This window comes from Podarcis raffonei, chromosome 3 (genome assembly GCF_027172205.1).
Source record: "Podarcis raffonei isolate rPodRaf1 chromosome 3, rPodRaf1.pri, whole genome shotgun sequence".
NCBI lineage: Eukaryota > Metazoa > Chordata > Lepidosauria > Squamata > Lacertidae > Podarcis > Podarcis raffonei.
In genome coordinates, this window is record NC_070604.1 from 2528321 (window position 1) to 2543878 (window position 15558).

The 15558-nt window shown below is 43.6% G+C and overlaps 1 protein-coding gene and 1 long non-coding RNA gene across 2 annotated transcripts; one reads left to right on the forward strand and one right to left on the reverse strand.

Moving 5' to 3' along the window:
* Window positions 1–376: 376 nt before the first annotated feature.
* On the reverse strand, window positions 377–11808 carry LGALSL (galectin like). The gene is made up of 5 exons (XM_053380354.1): window positions 11707–11808; window positions 11134–11205; window positions 10909–10997; window positions 10004–10181; window positions 377–4126 (listed from the first exon to the last, which is right to left on the reverse strand). The coding sequence occupies exons 1-5, from the start codon at window positions 11737–11739 to the stop codon at window positions 3983–3985; spliced, it is 516 nt and encodes a 171-aa protein (XP_053236329.1). The 5' UTR covers window positions 11740–11808; the 3' UTR covers window positions 377–3982.
* Window positions 11536–15148, forward strand: LOC128409864 (uncharacterized). The gene is made up of 3 exons (XR_008329327.1): window positions 11536–11586; window positions 13499–13551; window positions 14995–15148. It is a non-coding gene; the product is annotated as an uncharacterized LOC128409864 (long non-coding RNA).
* Window positions 15149–15558: the final 410 nt, after the last annotated feature.

Sequence of the window (15558 nt, forward strand, 5' to 3'; positions counted from 1 at the left end):
GTATGTCCAATAGAACTCACATCCCAATAAAATCTGTTTAGGATTGCAGCCTACAGCGGATAATTTTATTCTTTGTCAATCTACCATTTGTTCTGGCATCTCTTATTGTAGCCTCAAACCCATGAACTGAAAACCTATGGTCCTATTAGACATTTACAAGACTGTAGAGGAAACAACCAAGACTTTTTTTTTACAAGTATTCTTATCAAAATCAGTATTTTTTCCTGAAATGCAATGAAGGTCATGAGGACCTAATGAAACCAACGAGGCTACTTCAAGGGTGACTGGTGCTGACCCAAAAGGTGTAACTGTCCCAAATCCTAGAGATCAGTAGCCTACCTGTCCGTTTGTGTATGTCACACCAATAATCCAAACATTTTATAGAAAACCTTTTTCTGTGTTTATTTTCAAGAATATTGTTTTTGTACTGTATAGAAATATTGTAGGATTTCTTAAGACACTATGAAGTGACACAATCAGCTCAACAATTTATACATCATGTAAATTCACCCTGACAGATTCCTACACTGAATCTAAACTGCAGTACAAAGAGTACAATACTCATATAAAGCTACTCTTAGAGGAAAGGGAGGGAGGCAGAATGATCACCTGAAAACAACCTTTTGCGTTCTGATACAAACTTGAGAAGGAAGAGGGGTGGAATCAAGGAAACAGTCAAAGGTTTCCCGTTTAAATTTTTGAACTGCCTCATTCTAATTACTTCTCATGGGTGTTTGCAACAGTAGCACAGCAGAACAATATTGCAAAATCACAGGGGACATTAATTATCTTGATGTCTGAGGAGTGGTAATAACATATGCAGCAGAGACAGAAATATAGCTATGCCCACAATGATAAAGGTGAAGAAGATTGAGACATCTGGGGATGTGTTTCATGCAGGCTCTGTTCTGTTCATCTCCATAGTGCAAGTGAGATTCAGTCAGGTACTTGGCCTGACATTGATTTCAAGGTGAATACTTGCATGCTTAAAAGTCTAGTCACACATTCATGCAGTTCCAGGAATTCTGGTTCAGTTCCCCCAAGTTTTTAGTGTACAAAGTGTCTAATCCACAAACTCTGTAAGGGCTGGGAGGTTTCTATCATAATCGTAACTTATACTACTCAATTAAAGATGCAGAACACTTTTGAACTGATGTGAGAGTATGCAATCACAAACTCAAATACAGCAACTCTGTGCATATTCTTACATTAACTCAGATGGGGTGTGTTGTTTATCAACACAGTATTTACTGCATACAGGAGAAAGAGATACAAAATTCAGTGGATATTATGATTTAAATATATGCAGCCTGATCCTAGCCTTGTTTACCCAGAAGTAATTCTGATTTACTGCAACAGGGTCTACTCCCAATAAGACTGCAGTGTATCATATTGTACCCTGCTCCTATTCATGTTGGAAGTACGTACCGCTGAACACTGAAGGGCTGGACCCAAAGTAAATCTGCATTGGATTGTAGTCTTAAAACACAATTCTAATCATGCTGGCTCGGAAATTATTCTCATAACATTCAGTGGGACCTATTACTGCTCTTGATTACTCAGTGGCTCCTTTCTGCTGTGATCCTCACTTGAGGGGGCTCTTTGTATCCCTTTCTTATGTCTGTTAAAACACAAGCAGAAAACTTATTCCATGCTATCCACTGCTGTTTCTTGTAAGCCCCACCTAACTCTGCAAAGTGCCCCAGGAAGGGGAGGGTGGTGCTGCCAACCTTAGTAGGTGAAGTAGGCAGATCTGGGGATAATGCAATGGCTTTTTTAACCTCAGACTAGCCAATCTGTCACTTGTAATAGAGCAGAACTTCAGAATATGGCACTGTAAACTTTTGCAGGGCCTGAGCAGAGGCTACACACAGGTGAATTAGCAGAATCTTCTTAGCACCACTCCAGTTTTACAGAGTGTGTATGAAAGAAATTTTGGCCCCGTCTCCTCACTAAAATGAATTCCATGTGAACTGACTAAACCTAGAACTTCTAGTACTTCACCTACTAAGATGATGGAGTGATGCAGAGGAGTGGTTAATCTTTTTTTAAAAATTATCTCAAACAAGAAGGTCCCAGCTTTGATTGATTGTTTGATTGACATTGATTGATTGAAGCATAAGTTCATTTTGTTACCTCTATTTGTGTTTTTAAAAATGTTACGCTACAAAAAGTCTCCATAATAAACATCTTTAAAAGTCACTATAATACATGTGTTAAAAATAAGACATGTCCATTCCTCAGATTGTAACACCCAAACAAGTCCTCAGAAGCCCACTGTGAAACATTGACAGAGGGGTACATTTCATTGGGCCATGTAATCACATGGACAATGCAGTTATATGGTAAAGGTAAAGGACCCCTGGATGGTTAAGTTCGGTCAAAGATGACTATGGGGTGCGGCGCTCATCTCTACCACTAAGAGCTATTGCCTAGGTCAGCGGTGGCCAAACTTGGCCCTCCAGCTGTTTTTGGACTACAACTCCCATCACCCCTAGCTAAAAGGACCAGTGGTCAGGGATGATGGGAATTGTAGTCTCAAAACAGCTGGAGGGCCAAGTTTGACCACCACTGGCCTAAGTGAAGGTATCTGATACATTATTAACTGAGCCATTTAAAAAGGCTATTTTTTGTCCTTCGATGTGCTGAGAATTCTATTCTCTCCCACATCCATGACAGTAGCCACGAAAAGTTACTAGTCTGCAGAAGACAGTTGTATCCTCAAGGTCTAACAACGCAATCCTATACATGTCAATTTAGAAATAAGTCCCACTGAGTTCAGTGGGGCTTACTCCCACCCAGTTAAGTGGGTACAAAACTGCAACTGAGGCACACCAATAAACCTAGAAACTTCTGTTCCTGTGTGCGCATGGGAGCCTCGTCCTCTCAAAACATCCCATCAGCTCTGACCTTGTCATTTACAGCAGATTTAACAACATATTGAAAGTAGTTACTAGTGAAGACATGTACAAATCAAGGTTCTGTGAACAATGATTCCACCAACTGCCCAAAGACAAAGAGGACATATTTCCGAAATGATATGTTAATATTTGCCCAAAGAACACTTGTACATTCAGAAATACTTTGCCACTCTTAAATCTCAGTTATATTGTTCAGTTTTGCAGTTAGAACATTAACACAATGGGTATCAATAAATAAACTAGAAGCTTTAAAAAATTGTATCAATATTATATTGTGCAAAAACATTTAATGACCTACATTCTATGCACATACCCTGACTATCATATGAAAGCCAAATCCAGAAGCCATTACTCAGTTTTGACCTTTGCCTGGACAACGAACTCCCCCAAAGTAGAAACCACAATGGTAACTGGCTGCAATGCACAATTAAACACACCCAAGTCCACTTGATTCAATGGGATGTGTGTGTTGAGACAGGACCAGAGCCATTGTGTCTAGCTGATCACATGCCATTAGAGTCCACAGGACTTTTTGTCATTGGTGTTAAGGAGACCAGCATTAGGCACTGAATAATGACTTCCACATTTAACCCTCTTTGTGATCTGTGTTACACTTACATTAACCCACTTAAGTGCAGGAGAAATATTTCCAAAAGAAAACGATTCCCTTGTCATTTAATAATACATTTAGCACTTAAAACTGCCCTGTCAATAGCTTCTGCAGTTTATAGACAATGAAGTAACTCTTTCAGGATCCACTATAATTTGATTATCCAGCAGGCATAGGCTATTTAGTGCCAAAGAAAAATGGGGCACAGCTCAGTCTCAAGTAATCATCAATTGCTTTCTTCATTAGGATAAACAGTACTTCAGTCCGTCAGTATGTTCTTTGCTGCTTATGGGAGCAAAACGGTGGTGCCTGCCCTAGAGGGAAGTTGCTCAAGGGTTGCTTGTTTCTGCTCCTTCAGACAGATGTGGACGGCATCTGAGCCAATTTGGAATCTAAAATTTTGGTTTTTATCTTTATCTGATTGTTTTTGCTTTTGAATATGAAAACAAGGTCAACCAAGTTTAGTAAGTTGGAGATCCCCATTTATCTTTATCGTATCAATAGCTGACAACTTCTCAATGCGGTGGTAAAAATCAAAAAGCTGGTGTCCATCCACGAATATTCTAAAACGAGGGTGTTCACAAAGTATTTCAACCTGTAAGAAAGAAATGTTATCAACCAGAATCACAGTTGGAACTGGGAGGAGCATTTCACAGAACTTAAATATCACCATTATGGGAACCACAGTCAATTTTATACTGCTTAGAGCATCTGTGGGGTTAGGTCACTGCTTTATAGAATAGTTTAAATCCAGTCAATAAACACCCAGTTATGGATCAAAATCACTATAATCCAGTGCGTTTAATGTGGATCTGAGAACACTGCTCAGAGGATCACTGGGTGACACTTGGCCAATACATTTTCTCAGCTCCAGACCCAGGTCTGCAGTTTTAGAATGAGCATAGCCTCATAAAGCTACTGTGACAATGTACTAAATGACTAGATAGAATGGCTACAGCAAAATGATTTGTGAATTGAAAGTACAATCTGAATGATGAATACTGACTCAAACAAACAATGGATGAATTATCACAAATCCTAGGAGCATTACTCTGCCAGGCGTAGTGATATTGCTGAATGCATAGTACGGTCACAAAAATTCCATGACACAATGACAATGCAAATAATAGCACAGAAATAATGAAAGTCAGTGTGAGGTTGCGAATCTGAAGTTACTTTACAGTTGTGCACAGTCCACATATCATTTATGTTCACAACACCAGCATCCAGGGCCAGCCCACCCACAGGCCAAGGAAAGTGACTGCCTCAGGCGGCAGGATTCACAGGGGCAGCAGATCCAGCCTCCAAGGATGTACCACCCTCTGCTGCGGCACATGCCTTGGTGGCTGGATCTGCCCCCACCACGCTGCCTCTGCAATGGCCTTTTGGTCAATAGGAGAAGCTGCTGGTCTCCCACCCTTGTTCCCAATGTAGATCATTACAGCAGCATCCAACATCACTACAGTTTATCTGGACAGGTCCCGGGAGGGAACGAGGCTGGGGTTGCACAGGAGAAGTGGTGGGCTGGCTAAGTGTCTGCAAAGCCCAGCTTCACAGCAGGCCTGTGCAGGTAAGCTGTAATGACCATTGCTGTCAACTTTTCCCTTTTCTTGCAAGGAATCCTATTCGAAATAAGGGAATTTCCCTTTAAAAAAGGGGAAACGTTGACAGCTATGGTGATGACACCAATGAGTTGTTCTCCAGGTCTGCCTCACTACACCAACTGCTACCACATCAACAAAAGAAACAATACATTGTATGGAGTTTTGAACAATATTGGTTGACTTGCACTGAATTACCAAAACAAACAGTGCTAATCCCCCGCTCTGGTCCTTGCCTAGTGAGGACAAACACTGGTTTTCCTAGTCCAAAGTGAGATGAATCTACACTGGAAATATAAGAATGCTACAGTTCTCTGTGAATGAATAGAACACACACACACAAAATTTCATTACCCATAAAAGCCCAGGGGGCCAGAGCCAACTCTATTTAAGGCAACAGTAGAAGTTCTACAATTCTTCACTTAAAGTAGGACTACAGGACTGTATTCTTCTAAGGCGCTTAAGAGTGCAATCCTATACACACTTAGATGGGAGTAAATACCAATGTACATGGTGTGCAGGATCACAGTATACATAGAATCATAACATTCTGGAGTTGGGTGGGACCCTCAGGATCATCTAGCCCTGCAATGCAGAAATATGCTGTTGTCCCATATGGGGATCAAACCTGCAACCTTGGCATTATCAGACCAACCGAGCCATGTTGCCAACAAAAATACACAGTTCAGTCCCCAAGCATCAATGTAACCGGGCGGGGGGGGGAGGGTCCTGTCCATCTGATCCTAAGATTGTGTTCTAAAAAAGAATCAACCCATGTTTTGAAGAAATTTATTTCTAGGAATTTTGGAAGGGAAGAAGCTCAAAGGTCTAAAATCCCAGTCACCCAAGTTCTCTAGCACCTTTGACATGAACTGGCTTGTTGTGATATTGAATTCAGTAGGCAAAATGCACCTCAAGAAGTGGATTGTAGCATGAAAAGCCCACAGTCCAGCTCGGTCTGGTTCACATTGCAGATTTCTTTTGTGTGTGACGAAACATAAGATCACATATATATTGGCTACTGATGACCTCTACATTCTCAGAAGCACAATATCCCAGCTTCTGAGGCCAAAGAAGTTCCCAGTGAACATCTCACTCGTATCTCAAGCCTAGCTACCCACTGTCTCTTCCACCTTCACCTACGGCAACAAGGTGCAAAAGAGGGATGGGATCCTGCCTTTAACAGTCACTCAGTAGAGAGAATGTCATCAGGTGCAGCTTGGATGACAAACTACAGCTGAAATCCCCCCTTCTAGAAAACAATTGAAGGTGATGGACCTCTTTGGCATCTATCCAGAAGGGGCATGAAGAGCCCTTGATACAGAGGAAAAGACAGGTCTTTTAAAAAGGTACTGATACAGACGTATACAGATTAAAGATCAGGAACACACACTTTCCGAAGGGAACACCCCCCCCCCCGCAACCTGCAATAAAAAGGGTACATTAAATGGGGCAGCGTGTTAACAGGGTGGAGAGGCAGTGGTACTACTACTGCTTGCTGGGACTTGCCCACCAAACAAGTAAAGTGGCTCACTAAACCCTTCTTTTTGCTACCAGTCCACAGAATAGGTGCAGCTGTGGGGCAGGGATGTATTTTTCCAGCAACTCCATTCTGCACTTTGGGTTTCATTCAACTGACTCAGAGTAAACCTATTAAAATTAAGGAACCCAAGTTAGTAATGGCCATTTGTTTCAATGGGTCTACTGTGAGTAAAGGTTAGTTGAATACACCCAATAGGCTTTGGGAAATATGCTTGTAGAGTAGGAAAAGGTTTTCTGGGTCACTGCAACCAATGAAAAGAAAAAACAATTTCTCAAGTGAAAATAAGATGTTTTCATTGCATCTTGTTTAGACTACTTACTGCAGTGAGCAGTTAGCTGCCTTTGGAGACTGCTCAGACACTGCAGATATGTTAGCTGGGCTAGCCGGGTGGAGGAGCAGCTACAATGACTATGAGTGATTTTCCAAGCACAGTGCAAGGTGCTAGTTTTAACCTAAAAGTGCTAAAATGTTTGGAACCAGGGTATCTAATGGACCATCTTTTCCCACATGAACTTGTCTGGCCATCAAGATTGGCTTTAGAGGCCCTGCTCTTCTGCCAACTGAAATTACACAATTGGGGACAGGAGGCAGGCTGTTTCAACACTGTATTCATTTTTACATTAGATTTTAATTGCCTGCTGTATTTTACATTTATTGTTGTTGATTAGATTGTTATTACTTTACTGTATTGTTTTCCATCCTATGTTTTTGCCATGGTTAAAGACTGGCTACTAAATATGTTGAACAAACAAATCAATCTATCAATCTGCAAAGAGCCTGAGTGGGGATTTATTCCTGATTCTCCCTCATACAAATCCAGCATTCTAGCCATCCCACAGAAACAAAACAAAACAAGAAATTGAATGGTGGCTAAAACTAATTTAATGGTGCAATTGGATTGACTTTAAGCCCAGTATACAATATACTGGAGGACAAACGTTCCCAGTCTTAGTATCTCAAAGTGCACAAAACACAGTGCTTTGTATGCCTGGCATATGCACAGCATTGCTTCCAAACTCCAAAGCGCCAGAGAAAACTCATGCAGGATGTGCCTGTGGCCTGGATAGATGAACTCAGATAAGCTTTATCCTGATTTGACCTCAAAAGCTGACTGCCATTTATCCTGCAATTTAAATCACACTTCGTAAAGGATGCATTACAACAATAAGCATCAATGCTAAGTATCACTTTAAATATGGCTTTCTCACAAGTTTTCCTCTGGACACTCTCCTATTCCTAAGGAAAAAGTAATAAATGTGGCCTACAGTAGAATGAATTGTCTGCTGCCTCCTCAAACTGGCTAGAAATCCCATAATCCCAGGCTGCACTATTCATGTAATTTACTTTCCCTACTGCTATTCAAGGCAAAGGAATCCAGCTGCAGATTGTAAACATAAACTTATAACCACTATACTATAAATGCTCTTCCCTGCCCTGCTCTGCATTCCATCATGTCCTGGACGGGATACTACTGCCTATTCACAAAGTGGGTGTCCAATTTGTGGGTACTTTAGACACCAAAACAATAAAGTAATTGCAGGGTGAGAGCCTGAATAGGACCCTGCATAGTGGGAAGGCTCACTCAAATGTGCAGAAAAATCTTGGATTTTTTTTACAAAATAAATAATAAAACGGGGAGAGGGAGAACTGTATGCCACCTAGATCTCCTTCCAGGAAAGGTAGAATAGAAATTGAATAAACATTTTTTTAAGGCAAATATATTTTCCACACATACACCAGCCACTCTTCAAAAACTACAAAAAATTAGGTCTGTGCTGATGTTCAGGCCTCTGGTTGCCTGGAAACAAAGAGTAGCACACCGGTGATCAGAAGAGAGATTTAGGGCCAAGATTAATATTATCTGTGATTGCATTTAACACGTCTGTTGCTATTGTTCTTTTAAGTAGCAGCTGCAAGGTGGCAGGTAGGTAGAACCAGGACTGGAGTGTACATGGAGGGTTGTTTAACCTTTTAATCGCATGTACCAATGAAAGTTGTCCCATCTCTAATTCCTATTTGCACCGAGTAGAGAAGATGCTATTAGTGGATAATTTGGGGGAAAGTGTACTGGAGCATGAAGAGAAAAGGTTAAAAACTTCTCCCCACACAGTGAAGTCATGATCCTGAATGGCTCTTGGGACAATTTTTTTTGTTTTTTAGAAATGCATTACATTCAGTGCAATTATGCATTTAACACACAACTTGCTGTTTGACCATTTGGCTGAAGTAAAGCAAGTAGCCTGCAAATCACTTTCCCTATACAGGGAGGACCTGGGGGTCAAAGAACAGCCCCTTTAAAGTTTAGATGCCTCAGATAATACCTTCAGACACTCATTTTCTGAGTCCAAATTCTCCCCTGCCCACACAATCCTTTAAACTGCTAGGAGACTCTTCTTACAGTTTAAAGGATGGTTGCAAACTGGCCTCAGAAGTATACCCCCATTCCCTGTCTTACAGAAGCCTCTGTGAAGGCCAAAGGGGAAAGAAAACAAGCTCCCACACTGATCACAATGCTGTTGGAGCATTATTTGCTTTGCTGATGTCTGGACCCAAGACAACCCCTCACAAGGCCAAAGTGGTTTCTGATGTATTGTGACTGTCCTTTGAAAGTGATGCACTGCAAACAGATGTCTGTGCTCAGATGCTCCAAACCCAATGCATAACTTCCAAACTAGCCCGTAAGTTGTCTTAGCTCAACTGTTACTAAAAACCCACTCTCTTTTTTATAGTAAAAATGGAGGTGGCATGTAGCAGAAAAAAGATGAAGAACTTTTCATGGAGCTGCATTTGTTTATTCATTATTCCTGTGCCTGCTATGGACATAATAAGCAGCAGTCAGCCAGGGAGAAACTCAGCTGGATTGTATGAACGTTCATCAGCTAATTTTGTGTGTGTGCATGTACGCGCATGTGCCTACACATACGCACTCCAGGAGGCATGGAAGCAGTAGCATGAATTATATAGTAGCCATTTCAAACTGAGGCATAATTTTAGAGTGCTTTTAACTTATGGTTGTAATTACCAAACCCAGAAAGTTTGCTATACCACTAAATATTACCATCTTTAATATTACCATCTGGGGTTTCTTGACCGTTCAGATGAGTTGCCATGCATGACACACAAACTAGCATAACATCAAATTTGTATGCATAGATTAAATCAGTAGCTTTGAATCTGTGCCTTTCTAAAATACTCAGATGGGCAGAGATTTTATGGCTCAGTGTACTTTTCAATATGCAAATAGAGTATTATTATTTTTAAAAATAAACACCAAAAGCACTTCCATCAATTACACACAACTATTTTATAAATTTTATAAAGTACTCACCCTAAAGGGCTGGTCTGGAATAAATGGAAAGTAAGGAAGAGATGATTGTTCTTCTCCCCATTCACCAGATACACAAGAATTCCTGAGAAACTGTCTGTCCGAGAATATGGCTTTCAGTTCAATAGCTACGTCAGCAGGAGGATCCTCTGAGTCCCCACATGTGAGACTGATGTCAAAACTGTAATGGGAACAGTAGCCCACTCAGTCACCCAAAATAAAGCAATAAAATCCAGGATGTAGCACACTTGGCTTCTAAGCCTGTACAAATACATTTTACTGGTACTGACAACAGCTGGCACATAGGTATAGTATGTGTGTAGACAAGTTTTCCTGCTAGGCTCCCTAATCTTTTTTTTGCAGTCACTTTGTATATTATATGCTTCTCCTGCCGGGGTGCCAACTTGAATAAAATATGGCGGGGGTGGGGGAGTAGGTAAGCCCCACTGTGCATCACATGACATGGTGCATGCACACTGTTTGAATGGCAATGCCCATCAACCTTGCAGGGGTTGGCCCCCTGAAATATTTTATGGGAGGCAAAGACCCCTCCCCCCAGAAGTTGGCTCCTATGTCTCCTGCCCCCCCCAAAAAAGACCCCCATGGAGATGATCTCCACTTAGAAAACGTATCATGCGTGAAGCAGCCCTTACAGAGGCCACATGAAATTTTGGGAAACAATGACCTCCTCTTATATAAATACATCCGCTGCCATGGGTCAAAGGAGAAAGCAGCATTCTATATTTACATTGCAGATAAAAATAGCTTGTCTTGAGAAATGATGGGTCTTTGGCAAGCACATTCTTTTTTATTTTTATGCAAACACAGCTTTTCTTGCAGACCTTAGATAGCCTGAAGACAGAAACTGGGCCAGTGGAAAACAAAAGCCTTCCGTCTTGTCTTATTACCTCTCTGGGTTGAGATCCACAATGCCCATTACCAAGATCTTCTTGCCCGGCCTCATTCCTCCTTTGATGTGCCCACAGAATGGGACAATCTGGAAAAGGATTGCAAGGATTCAGAATGAACAGCCTCTTATACCATCGGGGCAGAAAGGGCTAAATCACAAGACAGGGAGAGGGAAGAAGGGAGGAGAAGGCATCAAAAAAAAGGAAAAGGGGGGGAAACATTACCAGGCGTGGAAAATACACTTCTGCTTGCACAGGAGAGCCCAGTGAGTTGTTCAAATGCCCGTCTTCTATTTTCTGGAGACAAAAAGAAGCGCACACTCAAGAAGCAGAAGGCCCCTTTGTATTCCGCACCCGGGGAGAGAGAAGGGGGCACCCGGGGAGCAACAGAGAGCGCCAATTTCATTTCATGTCGGAGCGAGAATCCCTATTTCCCTCCAGCCCCTTTGCAAAACAAAGGGTGTCGCCTGCTTCTCGCGTTTCCCAGCAAGGGCTCCAGGTAGTAGAGAAATCCCTGCTGGTCCGTCCCCGGAGATGGAGCAGGCCTGCCAGAATCGCCCAGATCCCGCGCCCAGAGAGAGGTCGCACCTGCAGGCTGGCAGGGAAGAAGAAGAAGGGCCGAAGCCCCGGGTCCCTTTCCCCTTTCTGGGCGCGGGATCCTCCCGCCACTGCAAACAGGTATTCCGACCCCCCCCTTCAAGCGCCCACCTGGCGCCGAGGGGGGGGAGGAGGGATCCCGGCGAGAGCCCCCCCACCCCGACCCAGCAGAGCCCCGGGTCCCGGCCAGGTGCCACTCACCACCGCGTCCCTCTCGGCCACCGATCCCGCCATCTTGTGGGAAGCCCGGCTCTGCCCGAGGAGGGAGACGGGGCGCCGGGCGCCTCAGACGTGCCTGGCCGGAGCCGACCTGGCAGGAGGCGGGCAGGAGGAGGGGCGAGGCCCGGCCGGGCGGGAGGAGCTCCTCGGCGAGGCTCGACGGCGCGCGGAGCTGGAGCGGCGGCGGCGAGGAAGAGGAGGAGGAGGAGGAGGAAGGCGGGCGGGCGGGCGAAGCGAGGCTGCTGCTGGGTGCCAGGCGGGAGGCGGCCCGGCAAGCCCTGCCCGGCGGCGGCGGCGGCGCAGGGCATGGACCGGGAGGCGACGCGCCCAGGCTGGTGGCCTGGCCGGGCTGCCTTGGCGCGGGAGGAAGGCGACTGGCACACGGGGGGGGGGCTGGATGGAGAGAGACCCGGGGGTTTCAGCCCGGAGAGTTTGGCACCTGGGGGTCTCCGGAGGCCGGGGAGCGGGCCGGGGGTGGCGCCTCACAGCCCAAACCCCACGGAGTCCAAATGCAGAGCGTGCCACGGGCGAGGGGGGTCGCCAAAGGTGGTTTTCCTCGGCTACTCGCTGCCTTTCAAAAAAAATTTTTGCCAAGCTTAGTTGCGGGCTGACTGTAACATATCCCCTGTTTCAGAAAGGTAGCCGTGTTGGTCTGCCATAGTCAAAACAAAATTTTTTTATCCTTCTAGTAGCACCTTAAAGACCAACTAAGTTAGTTCTTGGTATGAGCGAAGAAGTGTGCATGCACACGAAAGCTCATACCAAGAACTAACTTAGTTGGTCTTTAAGGTGCTACTAGAAGGAAAAATTTTTTTTGTTATATCCCCTGTTTGTTTGTTTCCCCTGTATTTGTTCCTTTTTAATTCCGTGGCTGGCGCAGCACCCAGAAATAATCAAGAAATTGTTGTGCTTTCTAGTATCTTATTTCTGTCCCATTTTTAAAAAGAAAAGGCAACCCATGTTCCTCAGGCTTCCAAAAAATTCATGATAGCAGTGGCTCCTCTGTATGAGGTTTGTTTGTACACTTGGGAGATCTGAGGAAGTGGGCCTGTTGTCTGAGTTTTCCATCCTTGGAGCAGCTTTCTGTGTCATGATTATCATTTTCACTCCAGAATCCAGGGGGCTCAAAGATTTCCCACCGTGAGCAATTAACATACACCAGTGTCTTGTGCCTCTGCAAGCCTGCCTACAGACTTGGGCCAGCCCTGCCATTAGGGAGAATGAGACTACTGTCTCTTTACCCCACATAAGCTCACTTGACAGCTTGGATCTGCCACATAATATTCACCTGTGCACTTGTAAGAAATCAATCTTTTCGTGTGGAAGCACCTATACATTGGAACTCCCTGCAGGTGTTTTCACTGTACTGTTTTCAGTGCCCACTTAAAACATGGTGCCTTCTTACATAATTCTAGGCACCAGGCAAAAACATTTCTCTTCCCCCAGGCAGTTAGTTGGCCGATTAAACCATCTATGGCCTTTTAAATGTTTAGCAGGGTATTGTTGGTGGTGGTATGTTTGCTTATTATGTTATGTGTTTTGTGTTTTTATATTGCAAACTACCCTGTGATATTTGGATGTAGGGATAAATTTTATTATTAATAATAATAATTGTTTAGACAGTTCTATGCAAATGTGTTTTATTTGTTTCTAAACTAGAGTAGGGACGCAGGTGGCACTGTGGTTTAAACCACCGAGTCTCTTGGGCTTCCTGATCGTAAGACCAGCAGTTTGAATCAGTGTGACGGAGTCTGCTCTTGTTGCTTTCTTCCAGCTCCTGCCAACCCAGCAGTTTGAAAGCATACCAGCGCAAGTAGGTAAGGTAAGGTAGGGTTAATGGCGTTTCCATGCGCTCTGGCACTTATCACGGTGTCCCATTGAACCAGTAGCAATTTAGTTCTGCTTGCCACATGATCCAGAAAACTGTCTGCGGACCAACGCCGGCTCCCTCAGCAGGAAAAGCAGAGATGAGCACCCCACCCCATAGTCAAATTCAACTGGACTTAACCGTCCAGGGGTCCTTTACCTTTTTTTACCTTAGCTAGAGTTAATTCGCGGGACACGGGTGGTGCTGTGGTCTAAACCACTGAGCCTAGGGCTTGCCGATCAGAAGGTCGGCGGTTCGAATCCCCACGATAGGGTGAGCTCCCGTTGCTCTGTCCCAGCTCCTGCCAACCTAGCAGGGGAAGGTAAACGGTGTTTCTGTGCACTGCTCTGGTCTTGCCAGAAGCGGCTTAGTCATGCTGGCCACATGACCCGGAAAAACTGTCTGTGAACAAACGCTGGCTCCCTCGGCCAGTAAAGTGAGATGAGTGCCGCAACCCCAGAATCGTCTGCAACTGGACTTAACTGTCAGGGGTCCTTTACCTTTACCTTTTAGAGTTGATTTGAGTAATCTTTTAAATATATTAAATACCTGTTTTTAACTGTTCCCCACCCCCTGATAATTTTAGTGTTGGATTTTATATTGCCTAGAGAGTGATTTTTTTCCAAACTCTCAAGTGTTATATTTTCATTAATTAATGAAATAAATAAATGCAGGGAGCAGAGCATCCTCCTGAACCCCTCAGACAGAACTCACCAGAACTCAATTCTAGCACCTCTCAATTGGGCGCCATTGCCATTATAACAGAACAAGGAGGAAATAGTCCTGGCTACCCCCAGAGCAAAGACCACTCTCGCAGATACTCAGTCACAGAAAGAAAGAAAGAAAACACTTTAATAAGTAGCATTTTGCACAGAAAAATCAAAAATATTTTCACATTCTTTTATCTATGTCACAAAGACCAACTTAGGCAGCAAATGGATTGTCTATACAGTGGTACTTCAGGTTACAGACGCTTCGGGTTACAAACTCCGCTAACCAAAAAGTGGTTGCTCCAGGTTGAGAACTTTGCCCCAGGATAAGGATGGAAATTGCGCACCAGTGGCACAGCGTCAGCAGGAGGCTCCATTAGCGAAAGCGCGCCTCAGGTTAAGAACTGTTTCAGGTGAAGAACGGACCTTTGGAAGGAATTAAATTCTTAACCCAAGGTACCACTGTACTAGTATTCTCTTTGATCATTTCAAGAGTTTTGTTTAGTTTCTGGCTGCCATTTACGAAAAAGGAATGTAGCCTGATCAGGATTTTGGTGTGGCATAATTACACTGGATGTATTACACCATAGCAGTCTGATATTGTGTGCTATGCTTAGACTCATTTGCATTGCCTATCATGTCTTTTGTTGTAATGATGTGACAGTTTGCAGGTTCCACAATGAGTCCCTTTAGTTTCAGGGTGGAAAGATGTAACAGCAATCTGGAAAAGATGAGCAGCAAGTAAGAAGAAAGTCTGGCAAGAGTTTGAGTCATCTGGACAAACAAGTGCCAAGCCAAAATTTCTTGAATATGGACAGTTCTAGAGAAATAAACATTTACAAAAGCATCTCCCGGCATTTAGTGAATTACCGCCCACTATTCCTGTTTTGATGGCAATTAATAATTCAAACAGTACCATAGTTGGACCTGAAATCCAGTGCCAAATTAAGGATGAACAACCAATTAAAATTTTGTGTGAGTACATAAGGTCAAAGATTGTCTAGGCCCTTTTGGTTATGCTGAAAGTTTGGGAGTGGCCCACGGCCATTTCTCCCTTATGACCATGGCCAGGCACTATTCAATCTCTTGTATTCAATGAAAGAAACACTGTAAATCTCAACAGTTTTTTTAGAACTGCCACAACTAAGCTTCCCAGCTCAGGTCCGTTAATGACAATATGGCAGAGAAAACTTTAGAAGTGAGGAAAGTGTAGAAAACGTTGGCAATGTCCACATTTGTTTTTTCTCAAGTTAAGCA

Excerpts from the sequence above, each read along its gene's own strand:
- LGALSL (XM_053380354.1), bottom strand. The coding sequence starts at position 11,739 with ATGGCGGGATCGGTGGCCGAGAGGGACGCGGTG. Across the intron at positions 10,998-11,133 it reads AAGTGTATTTTCCACGCCTG|ATTGTCCCATTCTGTGGGCA; the intron begins GTAATGTTTCCC and ends ATCCTTTTCCAG. Across the intron at positions 4,127-10,003 it reads TTCCAGACCAGCCCTTTAGG|GTTGAAATACTTTGTGAACA; the intron begins GTGAGTACTTTA and ends TCTTTCTTACAG.